This window comes from Somniosus microcephalus, chromosome 29, assembly GCF_052327205.1.
Source record: "Somniosus microcephalus isolate GS21.2 chromosome 29, FLI_Smic_1.0, whole genome shotgun sequence".
Lineage (NCBI taxonomy): Eukaryota > Metazoa > Chordata > Chondrichthyes > Squaliformes > Somniosidae > Somniosus > Somniosus microcephalus.
Window position 1 is genome coordinate 20,528,480 of NC_141015.1, and position 27,686 is coordinate 20,556,165.

Sequence of the window (27,686 nt, forward strand, 5' to 3'; positions counted from 1 at the left end):
CTATGGGTTACCACTGGATGCAACCCAATAGCACCACCTTAAAGCTACAACTTGAGGAAGTGCAAACATGATGAGCATTTCTGGAAAACTCATACCATATTGAAACACATTGCTCTACCAGCATCTTACATAGGATTACATAGGATATAGGGCACAGAAACAGGCCATTCGGCCCAACCAGTCAATGCCGGTGTTTATGCTCCACTCGAGCCTCCTCCCGTTTTTCCTCATCTAAATCTATCAGCATAACCCTCTATTCCCTTCTCCCTCATATGTTTGTCTAACTGCCCCTTAAATACATCTATACTATTCGCCTCAGCCACTCCCTGTGGCAGCAAGTTCCACATTCTCACCATTCTCTGGGTAAAGAAGTTTCTTCTGAATTCCCTATTTGATTTCTTAGTGACTATCTTACATTGATGGCCTCTAGTTATGCTCTTCCCCACAAGTGGAAACATTCTCTTTGTATCCACTCTATCAAAACCTTTCATAATTTTAAAGATCTCTATTAGGTCACCCCTAGCCTTCTCTTTTCAAGAGACAAGAGACCCAGCCTGTTCATCCTTCCCCGATAGGTATACCCTCGCATTTCTGGTATCATCGTAAATCTTCTCTGAACCCTCTCCAGTGCCTCTATATCCTTTTTATAATATGACGACCAGAATTGTACACAGTACTCCAAGTGTGGTCTAACCAAGGTTCGATACAAGTTTAGCATAACTTCACTACTTTTCAATTCTATTCCTCCAGAAATAAATCCTAGTGCTTGGTTTGCTTTTTTTATGGCCTTGTTAACCTGTGTTGTTACTTTTAGTGATTTGTGGATTTGTACTCCGAGATCCCTTTGCTCCTCTACCCCACCCAGACTCACACCCTCCAATTAATAAGTGACCTCCCTATTCTTCCTACCAAAATGTATTACCTCACATTTATCGGTGTTGAAATTCATTTGCCAATTATATGCCCATTCTGCAAGTTTATTAATGTCTTCCTGTAATTTGTTGCAGTCCTCCTCAGTATTGACTATCTCCCCCAATTTGGTGTCATCTGCAAATTTAGAAATTGTGTTTTTGATTCCAAAGTCTAAATCGTTAATATAAATTGTGAACAACAGTGGTCCCAGCACTGATCCTAGTGGAACACCACTTTCCAACTTCTGCCACTCTGAATAGCTACCCTTTATCCCTATTATGTGGTGCCTTATCGAAGGCCTTTTGAAAATCTAGATAAATTACATCTACTACATTACCATTGTCTTATCTCTCTGTTACCTCTTCAAAAAATTCAATGAGGTTGGTCAAGCAAGACTTTCCCTTTTGAAATCCCTGCTGACTATTCATTATTATATTTTTGGTTTCCAGCTGTTCTTCTATTTTCTCCTTTAGTAGGGATTCCATTATTTTTCCTACCACCGATGTTAAGCTGACTGGTCTATAGGTCCTTGGACATGTTCTATCTCCCTTCTTAAATATATGTATTATGTTAGATATCCGCCAGTCCTCCGGCACTACACTTTTTTCTAATGAATTATTAAATATGTGTAGTAATGCCTCTGCTATCTCTTCCCTAGATTCTTTTAAGATGGTGGATGTAATCCGTCCGGACCAGGCGTTTTATCCTCTTTGAGTTTTCTTAGTTTATTTAATATTTCTCCTCTATTTATTTTAAATGCAGTTATTTTATTAGTAATCTCATTATCCAATGTCATATCCACATGTTCTAGCTCCCTGGTAAATACTGAAGCAAAGTAATTATTTAATATTTCTGACATCTCTCTATCACTGCCAGTGGTATTATCCTGTCCATCCCTTAATGACCCTATCCCCATTCTGATCTTCCTTTTTTTATTGATGTGCCTGTAAAATATTTTACTATTTTGTTTTATGTTCCTTGATAATTTAATTTCATAGTTCCTCTTTGCTTTACTAATTGTTTTTTTGACTTCTCTCCTAATCTTTTCGTATTCTCCCTTATCATGCTCTCCCCTGCTGTCCATGTACTTAATGTAGGCCTCTTTCCTCAACCTCAATTGGTCCCTTATAGCTTTATTCATCCACGGTGTCTCATTAGTGTTTAGCTTGTTCTTGTTTTTTAGCGGAATATATTTTTCCTGGTCTCTGTTGACTAGCCCTACTAGTGTGTTTGATCCTTTATTATCTTTTATCTCTATCCACATGGATTCTATTTCTGTCTCGCTGATATCTGCGTCACTTTTTCTACTGCCATTATGTTATCCCTAATAAGTACAGCTACTCCATCCCCCCCTTTTCCCCCCCTCTATCTTTTCTAAATATGTTATACACTGCAATGTTTAATTCCCAGTCCTGATTTTTCTGTAGCTATGTCTCATAATCCCTACTACGTCTGGTTCCTCGCAACGCCTCCAGCTCCCCTGTTTTATTATGGACACTATTTATTCCCTGGCCATCAATGTCCTCCCTTACTTAATTCTTTCCTATGCTCTCCTTTCCTGTTTTATTTATATTTAGGCTGGTGTGGCGGTACCACCGGTTGTCCCTTACTATGTATATACATAATTCCCTTTAATTTACCTTTGTATGTACATAACTTACCTGTTTGGGCCGTTGCCCCTTTAAACTTACCTGTTTGGGCCACTGCCCCTTTAAGACGCGACCTAACGCGCTGACGTCACGTTGCGCATCACGTGACGCAGGCGCGACGGCCGCCGGCACAGCTCGGCCTACCGCGCCTGCGACTTCGGCCGCATCGGCCAGCTGCGGTGCTGGCGCCTCCCGCTCTCGCGACTTTGGCCGCATCGGCCAGCGGCAGCGCCGGGTGCCTCTCGCTCCCGCAACTTTGGCCGCAACAGCCAGCCTCAGTGCCAGGTAGACGCGTTGACGTATCGGCGCGGGTCACGTGACCGCCCCAAGCGCGGGCGAACGCGCTGACGTCACGACGCGGTCACGTGATGCCCGAAGCGCGGGAAAACACAGCCAAGCGTGATGACGTCATCACGCTATCCACAGGACTGCGGACTCAGTCCTCATGGCGTCCCCGTTGGGGAAAGACCTACTTCACAGTGCTCCTGCATCCAGCCGCCTTACCTGCTGCATTTCATCTGTTCTTGTAAATAAACAACTTCTAGATTGTTCTCCTGAAGTCGAACTCGATTATTTAGTAGGCATTCGTTTAATACCTGCTGAGGTCAACCCGAATTCCTACACTGGTTTCATTTCTTGTAGATCCCTCTTTGATTTCAGGTCCTTATCATTTGCAACTATTAAGTCCTTGAGGAGCCATTCAACACTAAACCATTAAAATCAACATGTAATGACTTGAACTTATTTCTTCATCTTAGTTTTAAATCCTTTAAATCTGGTTAACATTTAACACTATAAGATTACACTACATCATGTAGTACCATATATTAATTCTCAGTTGCCAAGGTTCAGTAACCTAATGACATGAACATAAGAAAGCATAAAACAAGGGGGAAAAAAAACAGTAAGCTCATCAAACTTGGTTGTTCAACACAACATGTACCACCCACATATTGTGGACTCCAGCCAATCCATTTCATCTCCTGAGGAAGGGTCCTGTAAAGCTTGCACCTCATCTCCAACAGAAAACCAAGCAAAACTCGACATATTCTATCCTTACAGCCTACATTATGGGGCCGATAATATGGCCACTAAACAGCGGCAACACTTTCCAGGTGCTGCATGCGCCTGCGTATAAAATGAGCTAACCTCAGCAAATTTGCACATGTTTCTGGTTCTCTGGGCACACCACTCGTGAAATGTTGGGATGAGTGGATGGCTTGTTTGTCAGCCAGTGAAGGAAAGCTAATTTAATGAAAAATATTAACATAGACAACATTATAAAAGTGGAGCACGTTCACACATTCTAGAATGCTGTACACTTTCACTCTACCTCTTCGTAGGTGAGCAAAGTTCCGCCTGCAGAAGACCTTAATGAATTTTGTCTCATCAGTTCCCCACTTGTCTTCTCCTGCAGAGAACAACTCCTGAAAGGAAAGCACATTGATCATTTAAAAAGAGCATGAGTGGATACCAGAATTGTAAATGAATGCACAAGTGATCAAATCTCATCATCACAAAATCAGGAAGAACGACTTGTTTTGATAGAAGTCCTTTGTTGAAGTCCTAAACTGTCAGCATGGCTCAATTAGTAGTACGCTTATGTCTGAGTCAGAAGGTTGTTGGTTCAAACACCACTCCAGGACTTGAGCCATTACTCTAAGCTAATATTTTCATGCAGTGCAGTACTAAAGGAGTGCTGTATTGTTGGAGGTGCCATCTTTTAAATTAGGCTTTAAAGAGCCTAAAAATTCTTGGGACACTATTCGAAAATGAGCAGGAAATTCTACCGGTGACTTGGCCAACATTCCTCCCTCAAACAGCAGCACCATTCCATTTGCTGTTTGTATGACATCCCTGTGCAGAAATTGGCTGCTGCCTCTGCCCCAGTGACTACACTTCAAAAAGTAACTCATTGGTTGTGAAGTGCATCGAGAGGTCCTAAGGAAATGATAAGATGCTATATAAATGTAATGTCTCTCTTTGACAAGGCACAATATACATTTTCTGGGGCTTGCATGGTACTGCAACATATTGGATCGCCAATGTAATCTGACAGGTTCGATCCTGCACTCTACCAAGGTCCCAGTTGTGTTGGTGCAAGGTGACAGTGAGTGGACACCAGGCAGTTCCTTTTGGGGCAAGAGGTCGAATATCAGATTCAGAACAGCCTTGGTGGTGATATGGGAGAAGGGCACCCATTTGACCTCCTGGCAACAGTTAGCTCATGACCTTAAAAGAAAGAAAGACTTGCATTTATATAGCACCTTTCATGATCACCAGACGTCTCAAAGCCACTAAACTTTTGAAGTGGAGTCACTGTTGTAATGTAGGAAACGCAGCAGCCAATTTGCGCACAGCAAACTCCCACAAACAGCAATGTGATAATGACCAGATAATCTGTTTTTGTTGAGGGATAAATATTGGCCAGGACACCGGGGATAACTCTTCTTCGAAATAGTGCATCTTTTACATCCACCTGAGAGAGCAGACGGGGCCTCGGTTTAACGTCTCATCCGAAACATGGCACCTCTGACCAGTGCAGCGCTCCCTCAGCACTGCACCGGAGTGTCAGCCTAGCTTTATGTGCTCAAGTCTCTGGAGTGGGACTATGAACCCACAACCTCCTGCCTCAGAGGCGAGGGTGCTGCCCACTGAGCCACGGCTGACACTTGGAAGGACAGGTAAAAATTTAGAGGGATAAATGGAAATCTACCTGGATAATAAAAAAGGAAAAACACAAATTTTCCCACTATTAATTAGGCTAAACTTTAGGATTTCAGATGAGTCAGTTGCAAATTTGGGTAGAAAGTAGTTAATAAGCAAAAAAGTGTACAAATTAGGATATTTTATTGAGAATAATGGATATCTGGGAGGGATGAGCATGTAATCTCATTCAGGGCTATCAGTCATTTTATGCAGTTTCTAACTAATATCTGAAGGCAGCGATCAGATTAAATTATACCCTTGAACATATATTGAATAATATATTCAATGATATTCAAGGTAGGTGTATCCCTTTTTGTCAGCAGCAGGTAGGCAGCGCCATGAATGACGACCACACCAAAGAATTGGTTGTGACTCATCACTGCAAGTTTCTTAAGTAGATTCATTATCTATCCAAGGGTAATAACTTGGTTGTGATTTAACAAAATTACAGCAGAGTTTTTTTAAGAAAGTTTTTTGCTAACATGTCCTTAGACGTTTAATCGTGGCAGCACGGTGGCATAGTGGTTAGCACGGTTGCCTCACAGAGCCAGGGACCCGGGTTCGAATCCGGCCTCTGGTGACTGTCTGTGTGGAGTTTGCACATTCTCCCCGTGTTTGCGTGGGTTTTCTCCGGGGGCTCCGGTTTCCTCCCACAGTCCAAAGATGTGCGGGTTAGGTTGATTGGCTATGATAAATTGACCGTTAGGGGGATAGGGTGGGATATGTGTTGGTGTAGGGGTTACAGGGATCGGGTAGGATATGTGTCGGTGCAGGCTCGATGGGCCGAAATGGCCTCTATCTGCACTGTGGGGTTTCTGTGATTCTGACCAGTTTTATGACTAATCTTGGAATTAAAAGGGATCTCCCAATATTTCCCCACCCAGAATTCTAACATTGTTTAGTAATTACACACAGGACTCTGTAATGATCAAATAATTTTATGTCTAGTTCGTTGTGGCCATTAGATTTTGTGGCCTGCCATTCCCTCTCAAAAATCAGAAATAGAGCTTGGTGGCTGAGGACTGCATTTGTCATGAATGGGGCTGGTTCTCGAATCCTCATCCAACACCCGTAATCAATCTGAATGTTGCGTAAAAAGCACAGTACTTACCTGAGCATCTACCTTTGCGAGACATTCGTCCACATGGTTACTTTCATCTCGCTTTCCCTAAAAAGAAAGCGCACCTCTGTTTGAGCAGAACTTCATTGCGTAAAAATCATAGCACAATTATTCAAGAATCTAATCAATGTTCAAAACACACAGTTACGGAAATCGGTTATTGCTCCAGATTTCTTTACTGAAAGTTGTTCTCCCCCTCTTCTTTCTTAATGGCACTGATTCATGCCAGGGGAGCCGCCCTCCAAAGTACCTCACCCAAGGAGCCATTGCTCACATGTGGGTTTCGACGCCAAATGTCAGTGGCCTATTGAACTGTGAATGGCATCACAACCATGCCCGTGCCTGTGCTTTCTGACATCCATACGCTAGCATTATTCAGCAGCGGTCAACTGGCTGAGCTTTTCCTCCCCAAGACAGAAGCAGGGAGGCCAATTAGAGAGCCTTACTATTGCCTTGTTGTGATTGGCTAGCCCACCACAAACCAGGCATTGAGCCAAGGGGCTACTGGTCTCCACAGTCGAGAATTACATCCGATGATGTGGGGAGGAACTCAAGTCTTCAGTTATTTTTATTATGAAAAAAAAAGCTCATAATACAGTATTTTCCTGAAACTCCGAGATACCAGTTTTCCTTTTGTCATAATATGGGGTGTCAAAATATAAAGTGAATATACTGTTCTATGGAATGGAATGGCATGGATACAAAGCAGCACACTGACCTTTAGCAGGGACACCAAAAGATTTTCAAATTCACCACTGTTCTCTGACTTGAGACCATCCTTTAAACTCATTGCATTCTCTACAGGAGAGAAACAACACAAATATTGTTCAGGCGCTCACTCACAGAAAAGTTTATTTTTATACCTGTGGCATTCTTATAAATACAAAATGTGCGTTTGGGATTATTTCATTTCAGAAATGTATCTCACACCGAGCAATAACAGCTACACGTATAAACCAAATTTGCACAAACACAATACACACAGCACATATTAAAAATTCATGCAACATACGTTCTTCCTTCCCACAGGAACAGGCTCTCACATCTGCATCTGATATTTGGCAGTGGTGTAATGGAATGTTGACGCTAACATTCTACAGTAGTTTCACTAAGGCCTCAACTAACCCTGTTCTCAAATTCCCCATTTTAACTTCCTCAACATCTATTCCTGAAGCCCAGTATTACATAGAATATACAGCACAGAAACAGGTCATTCGGCCCAGCCAGTCCATGCTCCGCACGAGCCTCCTCTCGTCTTTCCTCATCTAACTATCAGCATAACCTTCTATTCCCTTCACCCTCATATGCTTATCTAACCTCCCCTTAAATTCATCTATACTATTCACCTCCAATCCCTGGTGGCCCAGCTGGGCGCCGGGACACGCTGCGCCAGGCCCCTCCCCTTTAATAAGGGGAGGAAGGCCCTGCAGTACCGCGGCACGTAGCGCCGTGATATTGCCTTGCAGCACCACAAGAGGGACGCGGGGCGATTCCAGTAGCACCCGTCCTCCCTCTCGGGGCGCTACCTGGGAAAATTGGCCGTGGCGGCGCTAATTTTTTTCGGGGTGCTGGCGAAGTTAGCGCCCCAAAGGGAGCGTGACTCAATCTTTCCCCCCCATTATGTTTCTGCAATTCCAGGTGACAATAGTTTGAGACTTTTCCATTTACATTTTTTAATGTTGCCAGTGTTGAGCATGAAGACCTAGTGACGTTCAGGATGCAATCTGGCCTTCTGTAACTGCTTCGGTGGAAGATTGGCTGATTTTTGTTTTCATGTATAAATGGAAAAATTGGTACAGGTCCACCAACTTAAAAATACATTGGCCGATCGGAGGGTTCTCGTGGGCGGATGCCTCCGAACCGCAATAAATCTACGCACCTACCTGATGATCCTGGATCCACGGAGACTCGCGCTCCTGGGCCTGCGGGCGTAGGGCCCGCGTGGAGGCCCACATGTCCCAGAGGCGCAGGCAGTTCGCAAACGCCCCTGGGATGATGTGGGCAGGCCCAACCAACCAGAAAAGGGATTCCCATTATACTTAGGGGGATTCCATTTACATATGCTTAATAGGAATTTACAGAAGCTTAATAGGAATCCCCCAAAAAACACATTTTTACAGCACTGAAATAAAAAAATCTATAATTACATGCGGTGGGGGGGGGGGGGGGGGGGCATCATGGGGACCAGGGACGGCAGCGGAAGCAGGTGCTGGCAGGTGGCCAGCAACAAAAATGGCCGTCCGCCACCTCCCCTTTAACTAGCACCACCCCGGCCGCAGGTAGGCCCCCCTGACCCCGTCGGACATAGCGTCCGGTGGCAAGTCAGGGGGCGCTACCGAAGATCGCGGCCGGAGCGCGAGCGGGGCGCCAATGGTTACCGCCGGCGCGAACGTCCCGCTGAATTTCGTGGCAGGCATTGGCGCCGCCACATCCGGGCGCGAGTTGCTTTGCGCCCCGTTAGCTCCCTCTTTGCGCGTCCCGGTACTAGCAAAAGAGCCCGGCACTCAAGAGAAGTACCGGGCTCATGAAGCGCAGCCGGCACTCCGCGGGGTGCGCTGCAGAGGAGGCCGGGGACGGCAAAGCGGGCAGGTGCTGGCAGGAGGCCAACAACAAAAATAGCCGCCCGGCACCTTCCCTTTAATTTGCGCCGCCCCGGCCGCAGGTAGGCCCCCCTGACCCCATCGGACATAGCATCCGGCGGTAAGTCAGGGGGCGCTACCGAAGATTGTGAGCGGGGCGCTGCGCACGGCGATGATGTCATTGCCAGCGGCGCAGCGCCGTGGGGCGTTAACAGTTACTGCAGCTGCTAGCCTCACGCTGAATTTCGTGGGAGGCGTTGGCAGCGCCGCGCCCAAGCGCTAGTTGCTTTGCGCCCTCTTAGGGCACAAACGGGAGGCGCAAATCAACCGAATTTTTAGGCCTCAATGTTTTCAAGGGGAGACTGGATAGACACTTGAGGGAAATAAACTTGCAGGGCTACGAGGATAGAGCGGGGGAATGGGACTGACTGGATTTCTCTAGAGAGCCGGCACGGACTCAATGGGCCGAATGGCCTCCTTCTGTGCCGTTATAACTCTATGACATGGGGAAGATGAACATTGCGAGGAACTTACAATACATTAATGTTTTCAAATATTATGACACATCAATCACAACATTTAAGAGAGACCGATAAATATTTGAAGAGGGAAAATATTAAAAAGGGTGTAAATGCTGTGAAAGAGCAAGAGAATGGGATTTGAATAGATAGCTCCACTGGTGCAGGCATGATTGATTGAATGGCATCCTTCCGCACTGAAATTTCTAATATTTCCATACTTTTGAGTGTTATGTCATTGCGCAACATTGCAAACAAATTACGCTTCAAAGCTTATAAACAAACATTTTTCTCACCCAGTCCAGACGCTAGAAAAAAAAAGCACAAGAAAAAAAACAAGCTTGCATTTCTATAGCGCCTTTCACAACCTCAGGACATCCCAAATCACTTTACAGCCAATGAAGTACTTTTGAAGTGTCGTCACTGTTGTAATGTAGGAAATGCAGCACCATCCAATGACACCTCCAAACATGGCTTCACTAACTAACTACTATTTCTCTCTTCCCCCACTCAACCACCTATGGCCGCCCCCCCAAAAGAATCACCCAAATCCGGAAGCAATATAATACTACTATATCTGGATATGCAACTTCACTAATGGGCTCATTATACTGACGTATACTCCTGGAAATGCCACAGACACGAAATTTGCAACTCCACCGATACGTGAAATTCTGCAACAAAAAAAATCTAAAACTAACTTCTTGTATAGAATATCTGCAAATTAATTTTCTGTAAAACAACCCAATAACTTTTGAAATGTGCAGGCCACCAAAGTACTCTCAGAATAAATTAGAGCATCCTTGCCATAGCTTTAATTTTGGACTGAAATACTTTTGTGGTCCTCAAGGCATTAAAAGCGGTCAGTTTATCCCATACGGATTCAATGTTAACATTGTTGAGATTCTTCCTAGAGAGAATGCAGTGGCAGGAAACAATCCCAGTTTCTCCACTCATCCTATAGCTCTCATTTTCTTGAATGAAACAAGTACCTCCCCTTTCCTCCTGATCACATACTGGGCTTTGGCTCAACTTTCACACTGACTTTCACATTTCTTTCAGAAGGTATACAATACAGCAACAGGGAAACTCGCCAGCTTCCTCTAAATCCACAATTGTGTGCCATAATTAGTACTGGGGTGGCCTTGCAGGAATATGGGATATGACATCAACAGGAAAAAATGCGCTACAAAGAAACTCTTAAACTGTGTCTGCGCGCCAACTTACAATGCATACGATCTAGTAGCAGCGTTACTTTTTCCATTCCGATAGTCAATCCTTGTAACCGCTCTGAATTGGTTTATCAAATTAGTTCCAAAATTGTACAGCTGACTCACATTAGGAGGAACTGGATTGAAAACTTAGTGACCAAATTCATTTCACCAATAACCTTAAAAATCGAAAGGAGACTGATCCAATTAGAGCTGGATTCATATGCAAGTCCCAAAGATCAAAAGGTAAGTTAACTGAAGGAACTTTCGAGTACGGTAGTGTAATAGATTGCTGCTGACAAAAGGCCATTGAAAAATGAAATAGTGGGACTGTGTATGAGAAGACCTAAAAAGGGTGACAAAAAAAACCAGACAAACACACAGCGATTGGCTATGGAGAGTGGGGTGGTGGTGGGCAGTGGGGAAGAGAGCACAATGCTGAGGTGTGCAGTTTCGATACCTACAGCCCGCCCGGTTATGAGGACGGATCCCTTCAATACTTTGGAAATTAGCAAGTAAATAGATTACCTGTTTGGTAGGCTTCAGCAAATTCACAAGTTTGTTTGTTAGTTCGCGTAGCAAGAATTTCTATTAGGATGTTTTCATCGGTTCCAGCACCCTATTAAAATCATACAGAAGTCAAACTATGTACACCATGATTTTAATCAAACTTAAGAGCAGATATGATGATTCCATCCTGAAATGATTACACAAGAGAATGTAAATACCACTGACCTTTCATCTTTGCTAAATATTATGAGACATTTTGCCAAAAGAAATCCAGTTATATTTTTGTGGTACTCAGGGAACAATACCGTTAGCCGTTCAATAAGACTCATTATTTATGATCGTATGTAGTTAATAAAAGAGGTGCAAGAATTATTTTAGCACCACCTCTTCCATAAGCTATGACTCACGCCAAGATAGGGTTCTACTCACAACTCTTTACTAACTCACCTATTGGCCCCTCTGTAAAGATAAACTTAGACAGCAAGTGCTAGTAGACTATTTGACCATGAGATGTCTAATTTTGTCTTTATCCGATGCTCACACACACGCACTTTCATTGGATAACATTCAAGAGCAGGAAGATTTTTTTCCCCCTGTGGATCGTAAAAGTTTTGTGAAAGTAGCGGGCCTGAAGAGCCCAATGGCTTTTCTCATTCCATACTTTTTGTTCTTACGTACTTACTTAGGATAAACATATGGGCCTAGAAATTTGGAAGCACCCATTGTGGGCACTCCCCATCAAGCAGGGTATTGACCATGCACACGAATGGAAAGGTCTGAAGACCCTCGGATATTTGGCCTTGGACCTCATTCTAATAGGAACGGCGCTTCGGGAGGAGCCCAAGAAGGTGAGTGGAGGAAGATCAGGCTGCTGCTAGTGCCACAGCGGCCCACAGGTAAGTGATGACCTTAATGGGCAGGGGGGGGGGGGGGTGGCGGGGGGGGAGGGCGAGAAAGCAGTCAGAGACTGGGGGGGGGGGGGGCGGTAGCAGGAGCTGGCAACAGCCCGCTGGATCGGGGCCTGGGTCGGATGTCAGGGATCTTGGGGCCAGGGGCTAGGAAAAGTGGCAGTCGGGGGGATGATGATTTAATGTGGGGTCGGGATGAGCACTCCTGCTTCTCCCGGCTCCACATTCAGAGGTAAGTAACTTGCCTTTTTTGCTGCTGGTATTCTGTAGGGTGGGTTTCCCTAATGGTGCTGGCTGCCTCAGGGAAAACCAATCTTGCACCAGGGATCTCAAGCAGGCATTTGGTTCTTTATTTGAATATGCAAAGGACCTGACACCTGCTTCAGGCATTGGTAAAGGATGCCTCTTGTTTGTCCTTACCCAATATGGCGGGTGGCGCACTTCCGGTCGGAAGGCCTGCCATTTTGGGGACTTAAGAGATGCTATGCTGCCCAATTTCTAGGCCATGGAATCTTATTTACAAAAACAACCCCAAAACAAAAATGGATAGCTGTGACTTACCTCCATTGCATTGTTTAGTTCTTTGGCATCAAATCTTCCAGGAGTCAGCATTAGCCCTTCAACCACAGATTCAAAATGCCCTCCAAGCTCGGACTTCAGTTCTTCAATTAGGCTCTGCCGCATATTTTAGTAACGCATTATTCAACAGAACAGTTTTATGTTTAAAAAAGTCAGTAAAAGACATACACTGTGGTCAATAAAGTAGGAAATGCTACACAAAGGTTTGCTTGGGGCTGCTTCTGACTGTAGTTATAAAGCGTGAAATGGCGGAGCAGAGCATCAAGTTGCCTCCAAAATTATGAAGTATTTTCAATCATTTTGGTGATACTATGGCATATCTAGTGACAACTACTATCAGCATCCTGTCCTTCCAGTCCTAGGGATAGAAGCCCCATTGCCTTATTCCCCCTTCAACTTGCCCTATGTTTAAAACTATAATCTGTTGTTAAGTTTATCCAACATTGGTATGAATTAATCTGCAAACAGTTTTTAATGTAAGGTGGCAATCCCTACCAGCAGCGCATCAATCATTACTGCAGCTCAACACACACTGCCGAATGAAAGGATCACACGCACAAGGAGGTGCATGTTACCAATAACAATCGTGGTCTTTAATTTTTACATGATAAACCTGGTAACATATTATCTTACATACAGGGATTGTTCCCACCCAACAGCAAACCAGACTGCAGCTGCTTTTGCAGAGAGTGATGCGAGTAGGTTAAAAGTCTTTTTATGCTGCCTTTACAATGAAGTACAATAACTGTTTGTTTAACTTACAAAGAGGCCCTTATGCTAAAGAAGGCAAGAAATAAATGGTGCACTATACTATTTAAACTCATGTCTATTACTGTTCCTGCTCAGATAACAGGGTAGCAATTCCAAAAATGTGACTACACAAAGAAGTGAGTGATTTCAAACACCCATATTTCCAATTACAACCCTGCATTTTTCAAATTATTTATAACTATCAAGAGTTACACGGCCCAAGATTATGACCAAAGAGGCATACTGTATTATACCCACTGGTCTCTGCATGGTTTACAGATTCGACAGCAACTCATGACATGTCCAGGTTAGCAGCTGTGTCCATCTCCCTGGTGGTTAAGGAGAAAGGGATTGTGGGCCCCTACCAGCCAGCAGCAAACTGCTATAGGTATTTGCAGCTATAATAACAATAGTTTCCAAATCTGAAGTACTTCATCCATCTAGTCGGCAATGCTTGTGTGTGTACTTTTATTTTTGGTTTATGCTTGATGTGAAAAAGGCTAAATTGAGTTTTCTGCTGGTGCACTTGAGGAAGGAAGAATTCACACATAATATGGCATAGTGGTTAGCACTGTTGCCTCACAGTGCCAGAGACCCGGGTTCGAATCCGGCCTCGGGTGACTGTCTGTGTGGAGTTTGCACATTCTCCCCGTGTTTGCGTGGGTTTCCTCCGGGTGCTCCGGTTTCCTCCCACAGTCCAAAGATGTGCGGGTTAGGTTGATTGGCTGTGATAAATTGACCCTTAGTGTTAGGGGGATTAAATACGTGGGGTTACGGGGATCGGGTGGGATATGTGTTGGTGCAGGCTCGATGGGCCGAAATGGCCTCTATCTGCATTGTGGGGTTTCTGTGATTCTGTGAATATGACAAGTATGTAGCATATTAAAAGATAAGCTAAATATTAAGGCATGTTCATTACCTGATCATAAGCTGATTTGAATGCTTGAATGATCTTCTGCCGTTGAACATTGACTCGACTTGTCAAAAGATCGATAATGACATCTTCTTCAGTTCCTGATGAATTAAGAACAAGGAAATTAGTATTTCATTAAAAATACTAATTGGATAACTGACTTACAAATGCAACAGTACAGCAATAGACTTGCAATTGGAGGCCTGAGTTTGACTCCCAACTTTCACCATCATACACACTGGCTTGTCGAATACAGCAACTCATCTGTTGGGCCTTCCAGGTCATAGAGTCAGAACGGCTCAGAAGGAGGCCATTCGGCCCATCTGAGTGCCACCTCTCCTGCCCAGTAGTCTATCCAAACAGAATTGACAGGATCCAGTGAGCTAAGTACTGACTGAATCTTTCTGTCCTCATGTATGGGATAAATAGAAAATGAAAGGAGAAAATAAAATGACTGCATGAACTGTAATTAGTTCCTCTGCATAACTTAAACAGTGTTTGGATTGGACCTCCAGTGGGTCACCCCTCAAAGCTCAGGGGTGACCCACTAGAGGTCTTTAAAATTATGATGGGGTTTGATAGAATAGATATAGAGAAGATGTTTGCACTTATGGGAAATTCAAAACTATAAGATGGTCACTAATAAATCGAATAAGGAATACAGGAGAAACTTCTTTACCCAGAGAGTGGAATGTGAAACTTGCTATCACATGGAGTAGTTGAGGCGAATAATAGATTCATTTAAGGGGAAGCTAGATAAATACATGATGGAGGAGTGAATAGAAGGATATTTTGACGGGGTGAGATGAAGTAGGGTGGGAGGAGACTCGTGTGGACCATAAACACCGGCACAGACAGGTTGGGCTGAATGGCTTGTTTCTGTGCTGTAAATACTATCTATGTAAGTTAAAAAAAAACAAGATTGTTTCTTTTCCAAGATTTGTTCATGGTCACAAATGAATTGTGATTTTTCCAATTCAGCAAATTTAGCTATGCGTGTGCGGAGAGGCTCAGGACTGTGTAGACTGAATGATGTGGCATTGCACATTATTGATGTCTCTCAGTGAATTCCAATCACAAAGTATTCTGAAAACCTTCAGCGCAGAATTCACGAGAACCAGACTCAAAAATACGTGTGCCAGTTAGGTGACTGCAACCAACGCCCTGCTTAGACCATGAAAACTACACCAAAGTAGTGCGACATTCGACTTAATGGTTTATTGAAAAGCACTTTTTTTTTTTTTTTTTTAAGGTGGTGAGGGAGATCCCACAGAAATGTCCATGAGGTGGCACCATTGGAATAAGATTGCTTCTATGGAACACTGCCAAACGTCAAGTAGTAAGTGTCTCGATATTTAATGGGATCCATGGTCAGATTCACAATATCAACTTGTTTATTTCATTCTATTTAAAATTTTGATTTAGCTCTATACCTCATATACGTTCTCAATATGGTGTACCATTCCCTAAATAATCCATAATAAGCATGGAGGCTGACATCACAGGCTGGTAGACCAGTTCTGACAAGAAAAGCCAGCAGTTCCACTCCCTAGAACATGCCGGGATCTCATTCTATCATTACTAGGCTGAAACAGACAGACAGACTATTCCCCCTCATTATTTGAGAAGTGGAAGGCTTTCAAAATTATACTTGCATTTGTATTTTAACAGTCTTGCTTATATAAACCTGTTCAGAGGAGGGAAGGAGGGGGGAAAAGTGAAGATTTGTGCACCCATCCTATTATCATTTAATAGAGGCATGGGACAGGAGGGGGCAATTACTGGCAAACAAGTTCAACTACTGGTCTTTCAATGTATCAGATTAGACAGCTAGATCCTGAGCTGAGATGGTAACTCAAAAAGGTGAGTGAATCAACATTTGAAGTTCACCGTCTCATCCCCTATTTAAGTTACTGCATTGCTTTCTGAGGCAATGTAAACAAGGCAGCCTACATGCTCGAGAGGCAGGGAGCCTAGCCTCGCAAGGCAGTTTTATTGCCCATGTCCAGGTACAATAGTTGTCCCTGCCTGCCATCCGGCTTGCCTTTTCTTTCTGACCACTGGTGGACAGAGTTTTCAATGCGACATCGGGGGAGCTCAGCTCAGCATCCAGAAAAGTGAATAATAGTAATTTGTGAACTTGCAACTGTTCCTGTTACAACATTAACCTCAAAGTCTAAACAAGGCAAGTTCAGCACAATTAGAACGGTTTCACATCGGGGCTGATTTTGCAAGTGTGTATTGATGGTAGGGAGCTTGCTTATATGAGTCGTGCCAATTAGGAAATCGTGATTTCTCAATTTGTGAGGCCAGCAAGCAAGGCTCGTAGCAGACAGAACACGAAGGTGTCTGCTCTGTAATCTAAATGGAGTATAAAGTGAATCCAAGAATATAGCTTCTTGTGGTAGAAATATAGGTTAAACTGGAGAAGCTCAATTGTCATAGTGACCAACTGTACACCGAGAGTAATAAAATCCGTTTTAAAACAGAAATAAAAGGTAGATTACGGGGCAGCATTACAGGGATTCTTGCAAAGAAGCTCAAACAAAACATAGTACTTTTATGAGTTTATTCTAGATGAAATCCACAAATTAGAGCATTTGTTTGATTTTCAGGCTGGGAAACCTGAGTAAATCATTTGCTAATGTCATCAATTTAAAGTAGAAGCAGTAACGTGAAAGTAGGATTTTTATTTGCACACCTTAGAGCCATGGGATTAATGAGGGAGTTATGATTTATGAACAGTGTGTTTTGTATCAGAGGGCATGATAAAGCAGGATGTAGGATGGTGCTTTACTTTACGATCAATGGAAGACAGAAATACATACTGTACAACTAAAATTAACTTAAAAACAGACATTTTGACTAGACTTACACACTATCAACACGTGTACCTGTGCAAAACATAGCATTATCAATTAAACTGCAGGTAGGGGCATTTAGTTTGCACCTCTACAAACTCCATTGTAGTTCAAATCTCACAAAGTACCAGAAACAAACTACAGTATAGTGCTTAGTGCGGGTGTTGACTAGGATGTTGTATCTCTTGGTCTTCTGCCAGGCTAAGAAGTGTTGCAACATATGTGCCAACCTAGAAAACTAAAAGAATCTGACAACAGTTTCAAAAAACTAAACATCCCACGGAAGCATAATCAGACAAAATTTGACACCGAGCCAAAGAAGGAGACATTAGGGCAGGTGACCAAAAGCTTGGTCAAAGAGGTAGTTTTTAAAGGAGCAATCAGCATTCATTTGTTGTTATCAGGAAAAGTAATTTCAAGCCTATATCGTTTTTATTTTCAGGTGCTGGAAATAAAATTCATTACATACTGCAATCATTAAAAAGCTAAAAGTGCATGAAAGCATGATTTACAGAAACAAGCACTGGAGCTGGATTTTGTGCTCTCAGGTGTATCAAACTGACAGCCTCCAGTCTAATCATCAATGCCACGCCTCAAACCTGTTCCAATATGGACGGTGCAGACTACCGTCCCAATTAATACACAATAACTCCTCCATAACTATGTAGCCAAATGGAAAGCAGCTCTATAAATTACAGAATATAACCTATTGCTGTATTCACATGCAAACAGACCAAGGATCTGTATTACACTGTAGTAGAATCCTAAATATGGAAATATCAGTATAATTTTAAAAATTAAATAGAACTGATCCTCACCTGAGTATCTTAGTTCTAAACTCTGGGAATTCCACAACTGCGGTGACAGGAATGCTTATATAAAGCCAGTTATTGAATTTAAACCAGGGAATAGCCTCTTTATTTCAAAAAAGTGGCTGCAATTAGTCTTGAAGTAAATAGACTTTCATTTAAGACACCAGTTGTGTAATGTATATACCTTTAAGGGGGGGAACTATCTTTTACAGCTCATGTATACTGCAGTACCGGCAGTGACCACACCTGTATATAGCACTGAGTAGTAATCTGTACAGGTCAGTTCCTGTGTGAGCCACGTTGAGTAACATCTGTTGTACCGTTCTCCTGCAGTCTGTGTCTTATTATACACGGACACAAGAAGTTGGACATGCCCCAGAAAGTTACTTTAAGGAAAACAAACAGATTTTATAAGCTTCATTTTAACAGGTAGTTATATTTAAACTTCTTTAGGGACAAATACTAAATAAACACATCTGTAACCATGATGCTCAAAAGCAATCATCTCATTATAAATCTTTTCTTCCTCAAGTTTATGTTCAACCAATTAGTGGGAGAAGGCAACATTTGGTTGATTGGCTCCGACAGGCTCTAGCCTTGCCTTCCAACCAATCTAGTCTTTTTTATGAAATATGTACAAGCTGACACATTGGGGGGGAATTTTAACCTTAAAAAATAAGGTGGGTTGGGGGCATGGGGGTAGTTAAATGAATAAAAATGGGATTCCCAACCTGAACCCGCCTCCAACCCGCCCACTTCCGATTTTAATGGGGACGGGCAGCCAACCCGCTCCCAGGAGGCGGGATGTAAATTGAAATATTATAATGAGGCTGGAAGCCTCTTTTTTTAAACTGCACAAGGACGGGTTTTACACAATTTGCAAAACTTGGCAGTTACAACAAGGCGGGGACTACTGGATCCAGGAGGCAAGTGCCTTTACACCTATCTCCTGGATCCAGAGTCCCTGCCTAACCCACCCCCCGCGATCGGAGACCACCTCGTGAAGCCTCCGATCACACCCCCAGCCCAGGCCTCCCCCCTCCCCCCTCCCCGTTGATGCCGAGGCCGGCCACGATCTTTCCTTAACCACCCTAATCATCCTCTCTCTTCACCCCACCCCCCAGCACCCCCCGATCGTCTCCCCCACCCCGATCCTTTTAAAAAGCCTGGCCCGATCCCCGATCCCTTCTCCCTCCTCTGTGCGGCCTAGTGCCGCAGGGTTACCCGCCCGCAGCCGGCCAGCCTCTCAATCTGGCTGGCTGCAGGCTGGAAACCGAGGCTTCGCATGCAAATCAGGCCCTGCCGTTAAAGACTCCCGACCGCCTCGGAGGCCCCTCAGCCTCCCCAATCCGCCCTCCTCCTTAAAATCCATAGGTTGAGACCCTGAAAGTTGGAATATATACTCAGTATGGTTCATCTCCTTTGGTTTCAGCCACATAAAACATTTAATTAACCCGCTTTCACTAATCTCTAATGATTATCTAATTTTGTTTTAAAAAGTGGCCACAATTTTAACATTTTCACTCTGTAGATAAAGATCACCTATAGAGGGGGTTTCCTATACCACATTCTACACAGCAGCATGACCCGGATAGTACCTGTCCGGATCAAGAACAGGAAAATTCTTAATAGCGGTTCATGGACCTTTGAGTAAAACAGCTCCAACTGGAAGATAGCAAAATGTGTCCATCGCCTTTGTAATGCGTTCTGCCAATTTAAAAGCTGCGTTTCTCAAGGAATATCTTCTACATATTCACTTTCAACAGTACTGTCTCTCCCTCATTCACAGAGGTGTGTTGAAACTACAGAACTTCTCCAGTCTGGTACCATCCAATGCTGACTCTGGCAGAGTTTGCAGGTCAGTGGAAGAACACCACATTTCCATGGGGCCAGTGGGCATCAGTAATGTCCAGTCTGCCCTATGCTGTCAGAAACTAGGCCACCTGGCTGCCATGGGGGAGGGGGCTAGGAAAATGTCCCCTGTTAAGTCTGTGTGTTCCAGTTATGGTTAATATGAATCACTGCACACAGACCACAAGAATAACTTTAACAGGTCTTTACTAGTCGAAGGTCAGGGCTGAACTGCCCAATAAATCATTACACAGCACTTATATACCGGTGTGGTCACCACCGGTATTACAGTATACAGCAGCCAAGATATAGTGCATCTCTTAAAATAGTTCTCTTAAAGGTGGAACGGTTACATACACCACATCCCCCACCCCACCCACCACACCCCACCCACCCCCGGAGACCCCATGCAGTTCCCTCTCCTCCATCATGCGGTAGTCACAGGAAAATTCATTAAAAACTTGAGTTACCTAGTCCTTTCATAGCATTGCGAAGATTTTCTGCATCGTGATAAGCATTAAAGCTAGGATATGGTTTGACGGTGCCTCTTGCCTACACAAAGGGGAAAGAACATAGTTAGAGGATTATCAATCATTTCACCTTCATAAATTTAAAATGCTTCAGAAGCTTTTTGCGTGACGGAGGTTAAATTTAACAACGGATCATTTTGTATAGATTGCACCTTTGTATAATAATTTAAAAAGTCACACATTTTTCTAGGGCTTGTGTTTCATAGATTAAAATTACAGTTCAGGATTTTTCCCCCCCCAACATTTTGCTCCTGCATTTAAACTACAGCATCCACAAACAGACCAAGCCCCTTAAGGACTGAAATTTGTCTCTTTGTTCACCACTATGTATCAGTTAGCATGCCCAGGTTTAATCATTCTCTCCCAGACCTCAGTACGTCACTCAGCAGAGAATATGTGGGAAGATTACCAAGCTCTTTTGCCACCTCTGAAGACAGAAGATAACAATGCCAGCCCGATGAGTACCGACTAAAACTATTTGGTCCAATTTACCTCCAGGTGAAACAATATACAGAATCAAGATACTAATACATTCAGTAAACAAACTTACACGATTGTAAATGGGGCCGACTACAAAAGGAACAGGGTTTCAAATTCTCAAGCACCTTTCAGCAAGATCTTAAATAACCTCTGGACAGAATGTTGCCTAGAAGGATTCCTGTTGCATACACTCACAGCAAGGCAAATAGGGAAAGGAAAGCCTCAAGGAAGCCTAGGATTCTACAATATTTTTGCTTTGAGGTTATTGGTCAATAGTCAGGTAATTTAAATATCTACTGCGAGGTGTTATCTTACAATAGTGTCCAAGCATTTCCTTAGAGAACTGTATTGGCTACCCCAGTAAGCATTTGATCCCAAATTAAACAATTATAGGTTCTCTGAAGGGCAGGAGATACTCTACTCCAGCCACACAATAGGCCAGAATTTGCTGAAAAAATAACAGCATGCTAACGATGCATGCCGTTATTAATGTGCAAATCGACCAGCAACTTGTGGCAACCGTTATTAATGTGCAAATCGACCAGCAACTTGTGGCAACCGTTATTAATGTGCAAATCGACCAGCAACTTGTGGCAAAGAGAGATCTCCCTTAAATTGCAAAACACCACAACTTGCTGGACAATTTGCGCCGCTCCACCATTAGCTTCGCGCAAACGGCATCTCGCACTTAACCTCCCCATGAGCTTCCTGAAGTTGCTGCATTTGCACATTAATTGTCCGTTAAACTCGCCACAGAAAGTTAAATCTAGTAATAGCGCAAGTACCCTTTTAACGACGTGATAATTGTTAATGACTGTCAATCAACCTCTCTGGCCCAGAAAATGAACAATGAAAACTGTGGAGTCTCATTCATTCAGGCCGTGAATTGTTGTTGGAGATTATAAAACCTAAACATTTTTAATCTTACTTTTCCTTTATCTCTTTTTTTCCTCTCTCGCTCTTAATCCAATCTTTCTTTGATATTGGGCTAGATTTTGTTGTCAAAATAACAGTGAAGCTAATGGCACTCGCCATTATTTATGTATAAGCAACTTCGGGTGCAGGACAGATGTACGGTTAAATATGAATATCCGAAAGTTGCTGTCAAAATGGCGCTGCTCCACCATTTATGTGAAAACAACATTTCATTGTCTGCCTCATCATTGACATGCATGGAATGTTGTGAAGTTGCTGTATTTGCATGGTAGATACAAACTAAACCTGCCGCAGATATTTAGGGCTAGTAATTACAAGCGCAAGTACCCTTTTAACAACATGATAAATGTTAATGACTGCCAATCAACCTGTCTGGCACTGAAAATGAACTATTATAAGTGTGACGTCTCATTCCATCAGGTTGTGGATTATTTTAGGAGATTTTAAAAATTAGCATTTAAATTTTTTTAATCTTCTTACTTTTCCTTTGTTTCTTTTTTCTCTCTCTTTCTCAATCTTTCATTCCCTCTCTTTATTTGTCTTTCTGAACCGGATTTGACATTGAATTCACCCTCCTTCGCAGTCCTTCCGCTGTTTATTTCCCAATCCTTAAATCTCACTGGTAAAGGAGATATCCTGCTGGTTTCCCTGTTCACTCGGGTTCCGAATGCCCTGTTTCCCTCACTGCACTATTATCAGCTCGCACTTTCAGCAACTTAGGGGGTGATTTTCATTCAGAAGTCGGGAAGGAGGCGGGACTACAACTTTCGGGGTTGTAGTCCCGCTTCCATCGAGATGCGGCCAATCCACGCGATTTTAACTTGATTGACCTTGTTGAGCCCGCCCAGCGGCCTCAGCAGGCCAATTAAGGGCCGCCCGGCAACAGGTGACGTCACAGACTGAAATTTCATCTGTCAAGAGGTTATGACAGATGAAATATCAGTGTTTCACAGCTATTTGAAGCTGTCAAACACTGACAGTCTTACTTCTAACCTGAGTCCTTCTACGCAGACTCAGTTAGAAATCTCACCAGCACTGAAAGCTGCAGGCTGTCACTTTTGACAGATCGCAGCCATTCTGCTTTCTGTGCCGGCTGGATGATGGACTCCCGAAACCTAGAGGAAGGAAGGCTGTAAAGGTAAGTACAGGTAATTTAAACTTCTTTACACACCAAACACACACACCTTACCTGAACACCGACATCTCGACCCCTCCAAGTCCTTCAACCCGACGGCCCGACTCCTCTAACTTGGCGTGGTTTGGAGCCGTCGGGAATCCCACACGACAACCTTCAAAATAGGGATTAGGCTAAAAACTGCCTGTTAACTACCTGTTAACAGGCAGTTAATTGGCACTAATCCCTTCCCGCCTCAGGTCGGCGGGTCCCAGTGCGGGCGGGTACCCGCCTCCCTTGAAACTTACATGGAGGCAGGTTTTGGGCGGGATGGTGTCGGGACCCCCGAATTCGGGGCTTTAACCCCCTGCACGCCTCCAATCCCGACTCCACGGGTCAATGAAAATCGACCCCTTAGTGGGCAAAAATGTTTTGAACTGAAGGGTGCAGGGGCAAGACTAACTAACGGCATATCCTGCTACAGCAAAACCTGGGCCAATGTGTTTTCCAATTGCTGTCAGGCATGAACGGAGGCTTTTGGGCTACCCAACGGTCTGCTTTTGATTGTAATTGGGAAATACAACCCCAGCAGTACGGCTAGAAATAGCCCTTGTCCATCGAAGAACCGATAATTCTGAACTTCGGATCAAAGGTTTATCGGGCAGCCAGTGCAGTTTACCAAGTAAACACTTGAACACCATCTCAAGCTAACAACATTAAAACATCTAAAATAAAAAATATATACGTTAAAAAAAACTTTAAAATTAGATGGCGGTATTTTTGAAAAATGAAAAACTCCACATTAGTAAAAATAAATCATTTTAAGTGACCAAAGCCCTTGCTAATTGGAGGTGCAAGTCCCCATGTGAAACAGTCACCAAAATCAACTGCCATGGTTTTACATCAACAAAGGATCACAGCAACTTCCAAACTGGGCTTGAATATGCAAACCAGATCTTAGTCTCTGCCCAACATTAATAAGTGTTAAATTTGCAAACCAAATTGATTCCTCAGCGAGACCTGGGCAATTCGAATACAGGCAGGCTTTCTCTCACTGTAGTGTTCAGATACACTGGTCAAGTTTCCCGAAGATGCAACTCTTCCATGTTCAGGAGTTTATTAGCAGTTGTCTCGGGATTAGAGTTTTGGGGTTTGGATGGGAGGGGCCTGCAAGCTGATTGATTCCGATTTCCAGTTCAGCAGCCAGTGTCTGAGTAAGGCCCATACAGGCAATAGTATAAAAATGTTAGTAACGAACCAGAGACCTGGAAGAATTAAACGCTGAATGACATTATAAGGGATGTGATTTACCATCATCCGGCGAGGTTAACAATAGTATGTTGCAAAATAACAACAGAAAACACTGGAAAAGCTCAGCAGGCCAGGCAGCATCCGTGGAGAGAGAAACAGAGTCGACGTTTCAGGTCGAAGACCTTTTGTCAGAACTGGAAAAAAGCAGGAAATGGAGCAATGAAGATGAACAAGGTTGAAGAGACAAACGGAAATCCCGTCGAAGGGAAGAGCAGAACTTCTTCAAGGTGGGCATTCCTAGAAGAGAGGTGGCAGTGAGCCGGCACCCCGTATAAGAAAGCGAAAGGGGGCAGGTGCTGGCAGTCAGCCAGCCAAAATAAAAATGGCCGCCCGGCACCTGCCCTTTAACTTGTGCCGCTGCCGCACCGCCCCTTGATCCTGTCGCACATATCGTGTGGCGCTAGGTCAGGGGGCACAAGGGAATTTTGTGGCCGGGGCGCTGCACACGACAATGACATCATCGCCGGCAGCGCAGCACCACAGGGCGCTACCGGCTACCGCCGGCGCTAACCTCCCGCTGAATTTCACGGGAGGCGTTAGCAGCACCGCACCCGGGCACTAGGGGATTTGCGCCCCATTAGCGCCCCCTATAATGAGAGGCGCAAACCAACCCAATTTTTCCCCAGTAGAGACTTTATATAGCATCGCACCAGTTGCTATACATCCTCGTCATGGTCTTACATTGGTTACTGAAGTACAAAATGCCCTCAATCCACCAACATCACACCAAAATTATCCATTGTTATGCTGATGCAAAGGTTTGCATCTGCACAGCAATGTGGAATATAACAGGCCAACAGAACTATTGTGTAACTTGCACAGTGGTTATGTTACTGGACTAGCAATCCAGAGGCCTGGACAAATGATCCGGGGACTTGAGTTCAAATCCCACCACGGCAGCTGGGGAATTTAAATTCAATTAATTAAATCAATCTGGAATAAAAAGCTAGTAATGGTGACCATAAACTACCGGATTGTCGTAAAAACCCATCTGGTTCACTAATGGGAAATCTGCCATGCTTACCTGGTCTGGCCTACATGTGACTCCAGACCCACAACAATGTGGTTGACTCTTAACTGCCCTCTGAAATGGCCTAGCAAGCCACTCAGTTGTAACAAACTGCTACAAAGAAGTGCACAAGAATAAAACTGGATGGACCACTCGGCATCGAGCTAGGCACCAGACACAACAAAGGCACGCCCAGTCGACCCTGTAAAGTGGTGGTGGACAATTAAACAACTAATGGGAGGAGGAGGCTCCATGAACATCCCCATCCTCAATGATGGCAGAGCCCAGCACGTGAGTGCAAGAGACAAGGCTGAAGCATTCACAACCGTCTTCAGCCAGAAGTGATGATCCATCTCAGCATCCTCCCAAGAGTCCCCATCAGCACAGAAGCCAGTCTTCAGTCAATTCAAAGTCAATGATAATCAAGGGGAAAACTCTCCATTGGCTGGAGTCATACCAAGCACAAAGGAAGATGGTTGTGGTTGTTGGAGGCCAATCATCACAGCCCCAGGACATCACTGCAGGAGTTCCTCAGGGCAGTGTCCTAGGTCCAACCATCTTCAGCTGCTTCATCAATGACCTTCCCTCCATCGTAAGGTCAGAAGTGGGGATGTTCACTGATGACTTTACAGTGTTCAGTGTCATTCACAACTCCTCAGATAATGAAGCAGTCCATGCCCACATACAACAAGACCTGGATGACGTACAGGCTTGGGCTGGTAAGTGGCAGGTAACATTCACACCATACAAATGCCAGGCAATGACCATCTCTAACGAGAGTCTAACCACCGCCCCTTGACATTCAACTGCATTACCATACGGAATCTCCCACCATCAATATCCTGGGGGTCACCATTGATCAGAAACTTAACTGGACCAGCCACATAAATACTGTGGCAACAAGAGCAGGTCAGAGGCTGGGTATTCTGCAGCGAGTGTCTCATCTCCTGACTCCCCAAAGCCTTTCCTCCATCTACAAGGCACAAATCAGGAGTGTGATGGAATACTCTCCACTTGCCTGGATGAGTGCAGCTCCAACAACACTCAAGAAGCTCAACACCATCCAGGACAAAGCAGCCAGCTTGATTGGCACCCCATCCACCACCTTAAACATTCACTCCCTCCACCATTGGCGTACCATGGCTGCAGTGTGTACCATCTACAAGATGCACTGCAGTAACTCGCCAAGGCTTCTTCGGCAGCACCTCCCAAACCCGCGACCTCTTCCACCTAGAAGGACAAAGGCAGCAGGCACATGGGAACACCACCACCTCCAAGTTCCCCTCCAAGTCACACACCATCCTGACTTGGAAGTATATCGCCGATCCTTCATCGTCGCTGGGTCAAAATCCTGGAACTCCCTCCCTAACAGCACTGTGGGAGTACCTTTACCACACGGATTGCAGTGGTTCAAGGCAGCTCACCACCACCTTCTCAAGGGCAACTAGGGATGGGCAATAAATGCTGGCCTTGCCAGCTACGCCCAGATCCCATGAACGGATAAAAAAAATGCTCTGTACAAGTCACTTTTCAGGATTCAGAAACTGGGTGTGTCAAGATTAGCAACTATTCAATGAGGAAGATCTCACCATTAATATTATAAAGTAGAGACACCAGTTTCTTGCAAATTTACAGCGGCTTATTACTGCAATAGTGTTCCCCTTGGCCAGGGGATGCTCTTTGAGGGGTTTCAGTGTCATCAGCATTTACCATCACTTACCAGCCTACACAAATTAGGAAATTTGAAAATTTAACATGTTAACACATTATCGTAATTTTCCCCCCCAATTTGGACATGTCGACGATTGCATTATTTTCCATGTCCAATACAATTCATCTGCTATAAATCGTGAAGCTGGCTAATTTGGCACTTGCGATACAATATTTCCCTTCACAAGATAACAGCGCGGTTGATAAGAGAAACTGGGACAGCTGGAAGAAATGTACAAACCCCAGGTCAGTCGGTAGAATTTACAAAGCGCCTGAGAAATATAACATATTCGCCACACTGTTTACTTACATTGAATACGCCCTTAGCAGCCATTCTCCGGAAATCAGAAGAATTGTGATTTTTATAAATAACCCGTACAGACAGCCGAATCCTCGGAGAACGTAACTCTGTGCTTTATCTGGCTGAGTGAGGGACGCGGACTCTCAGTTGATTTGAGGATGATATATATATTTAAACGATGAAACAATTGAATGGATATAGGTGTGACCACGTTTACTTCATTTGTCGAGACAGGTTTTATTCTCCAAGGGAGGCGGTCTGAGAACCACCCACAAGTCCCGTTTGGCAACATCTTTCCATACACCAATGAAAAGACTGATCGTATTCGATTTCATCACATGAGCCTCTTGCACCCTGCCCAGGGGAGTTCCTTCCTCACCGGATTTCAAGGTATCATTTCCTCCTGTGTCCGA

At 44.0% G+C, this 27,686-nt stretch overlaps 1 protein-coding gene across 1 annotated transcript in view; it reads right to left on the minus strand.

Moving 5' to 3' along the window:
* Window positions 1-27,547, minus strand: part of LOC147098527 (annexin A4-like) — a 53,072-nt gene extending 25,525 nt beyond the window's left edge. Inside the window, exons 1-8 of the mRNA XM_085970334.1 lie at window positions 27,283-27,547; window positions 20,353-20,434; window positions 14,365-14,459; window positions 12,678-12,791; window positions 11,227-11,317; window positions 7,109-7,188; window positions 6,382-6,438; window positions 3,895-3,988 (exon numbers count right to left, since the gene is read on the minus strand). Of these exons, the coding sequence (XP_085826460.1) occupies window positions 3,895-3,988; window positions 6,382-6,438; window positions 7,109-7,188; window positions 11,227-11,317; window positions 12,678-12,791; window positions 14,365-14,459; window positions 20,353-20,434; window positions 27,283-27,306 (637 nt within the window). The 5' untranslated portion in view covers window positions 27,307-27,547. The remainder of the gene's footprint in view (window positions 1-3,894; window positions 3,989-6,381; window positions 6,439-7,108; window positions 7,189-11,226; window positions 11,318-12,677; window positions 12,792-14,364; window positions 14,460-20,352; window positions 20,435-27,282) is intronic.
* Window positions 27,548-27,686: the final 139 nt, after the last annotated feature.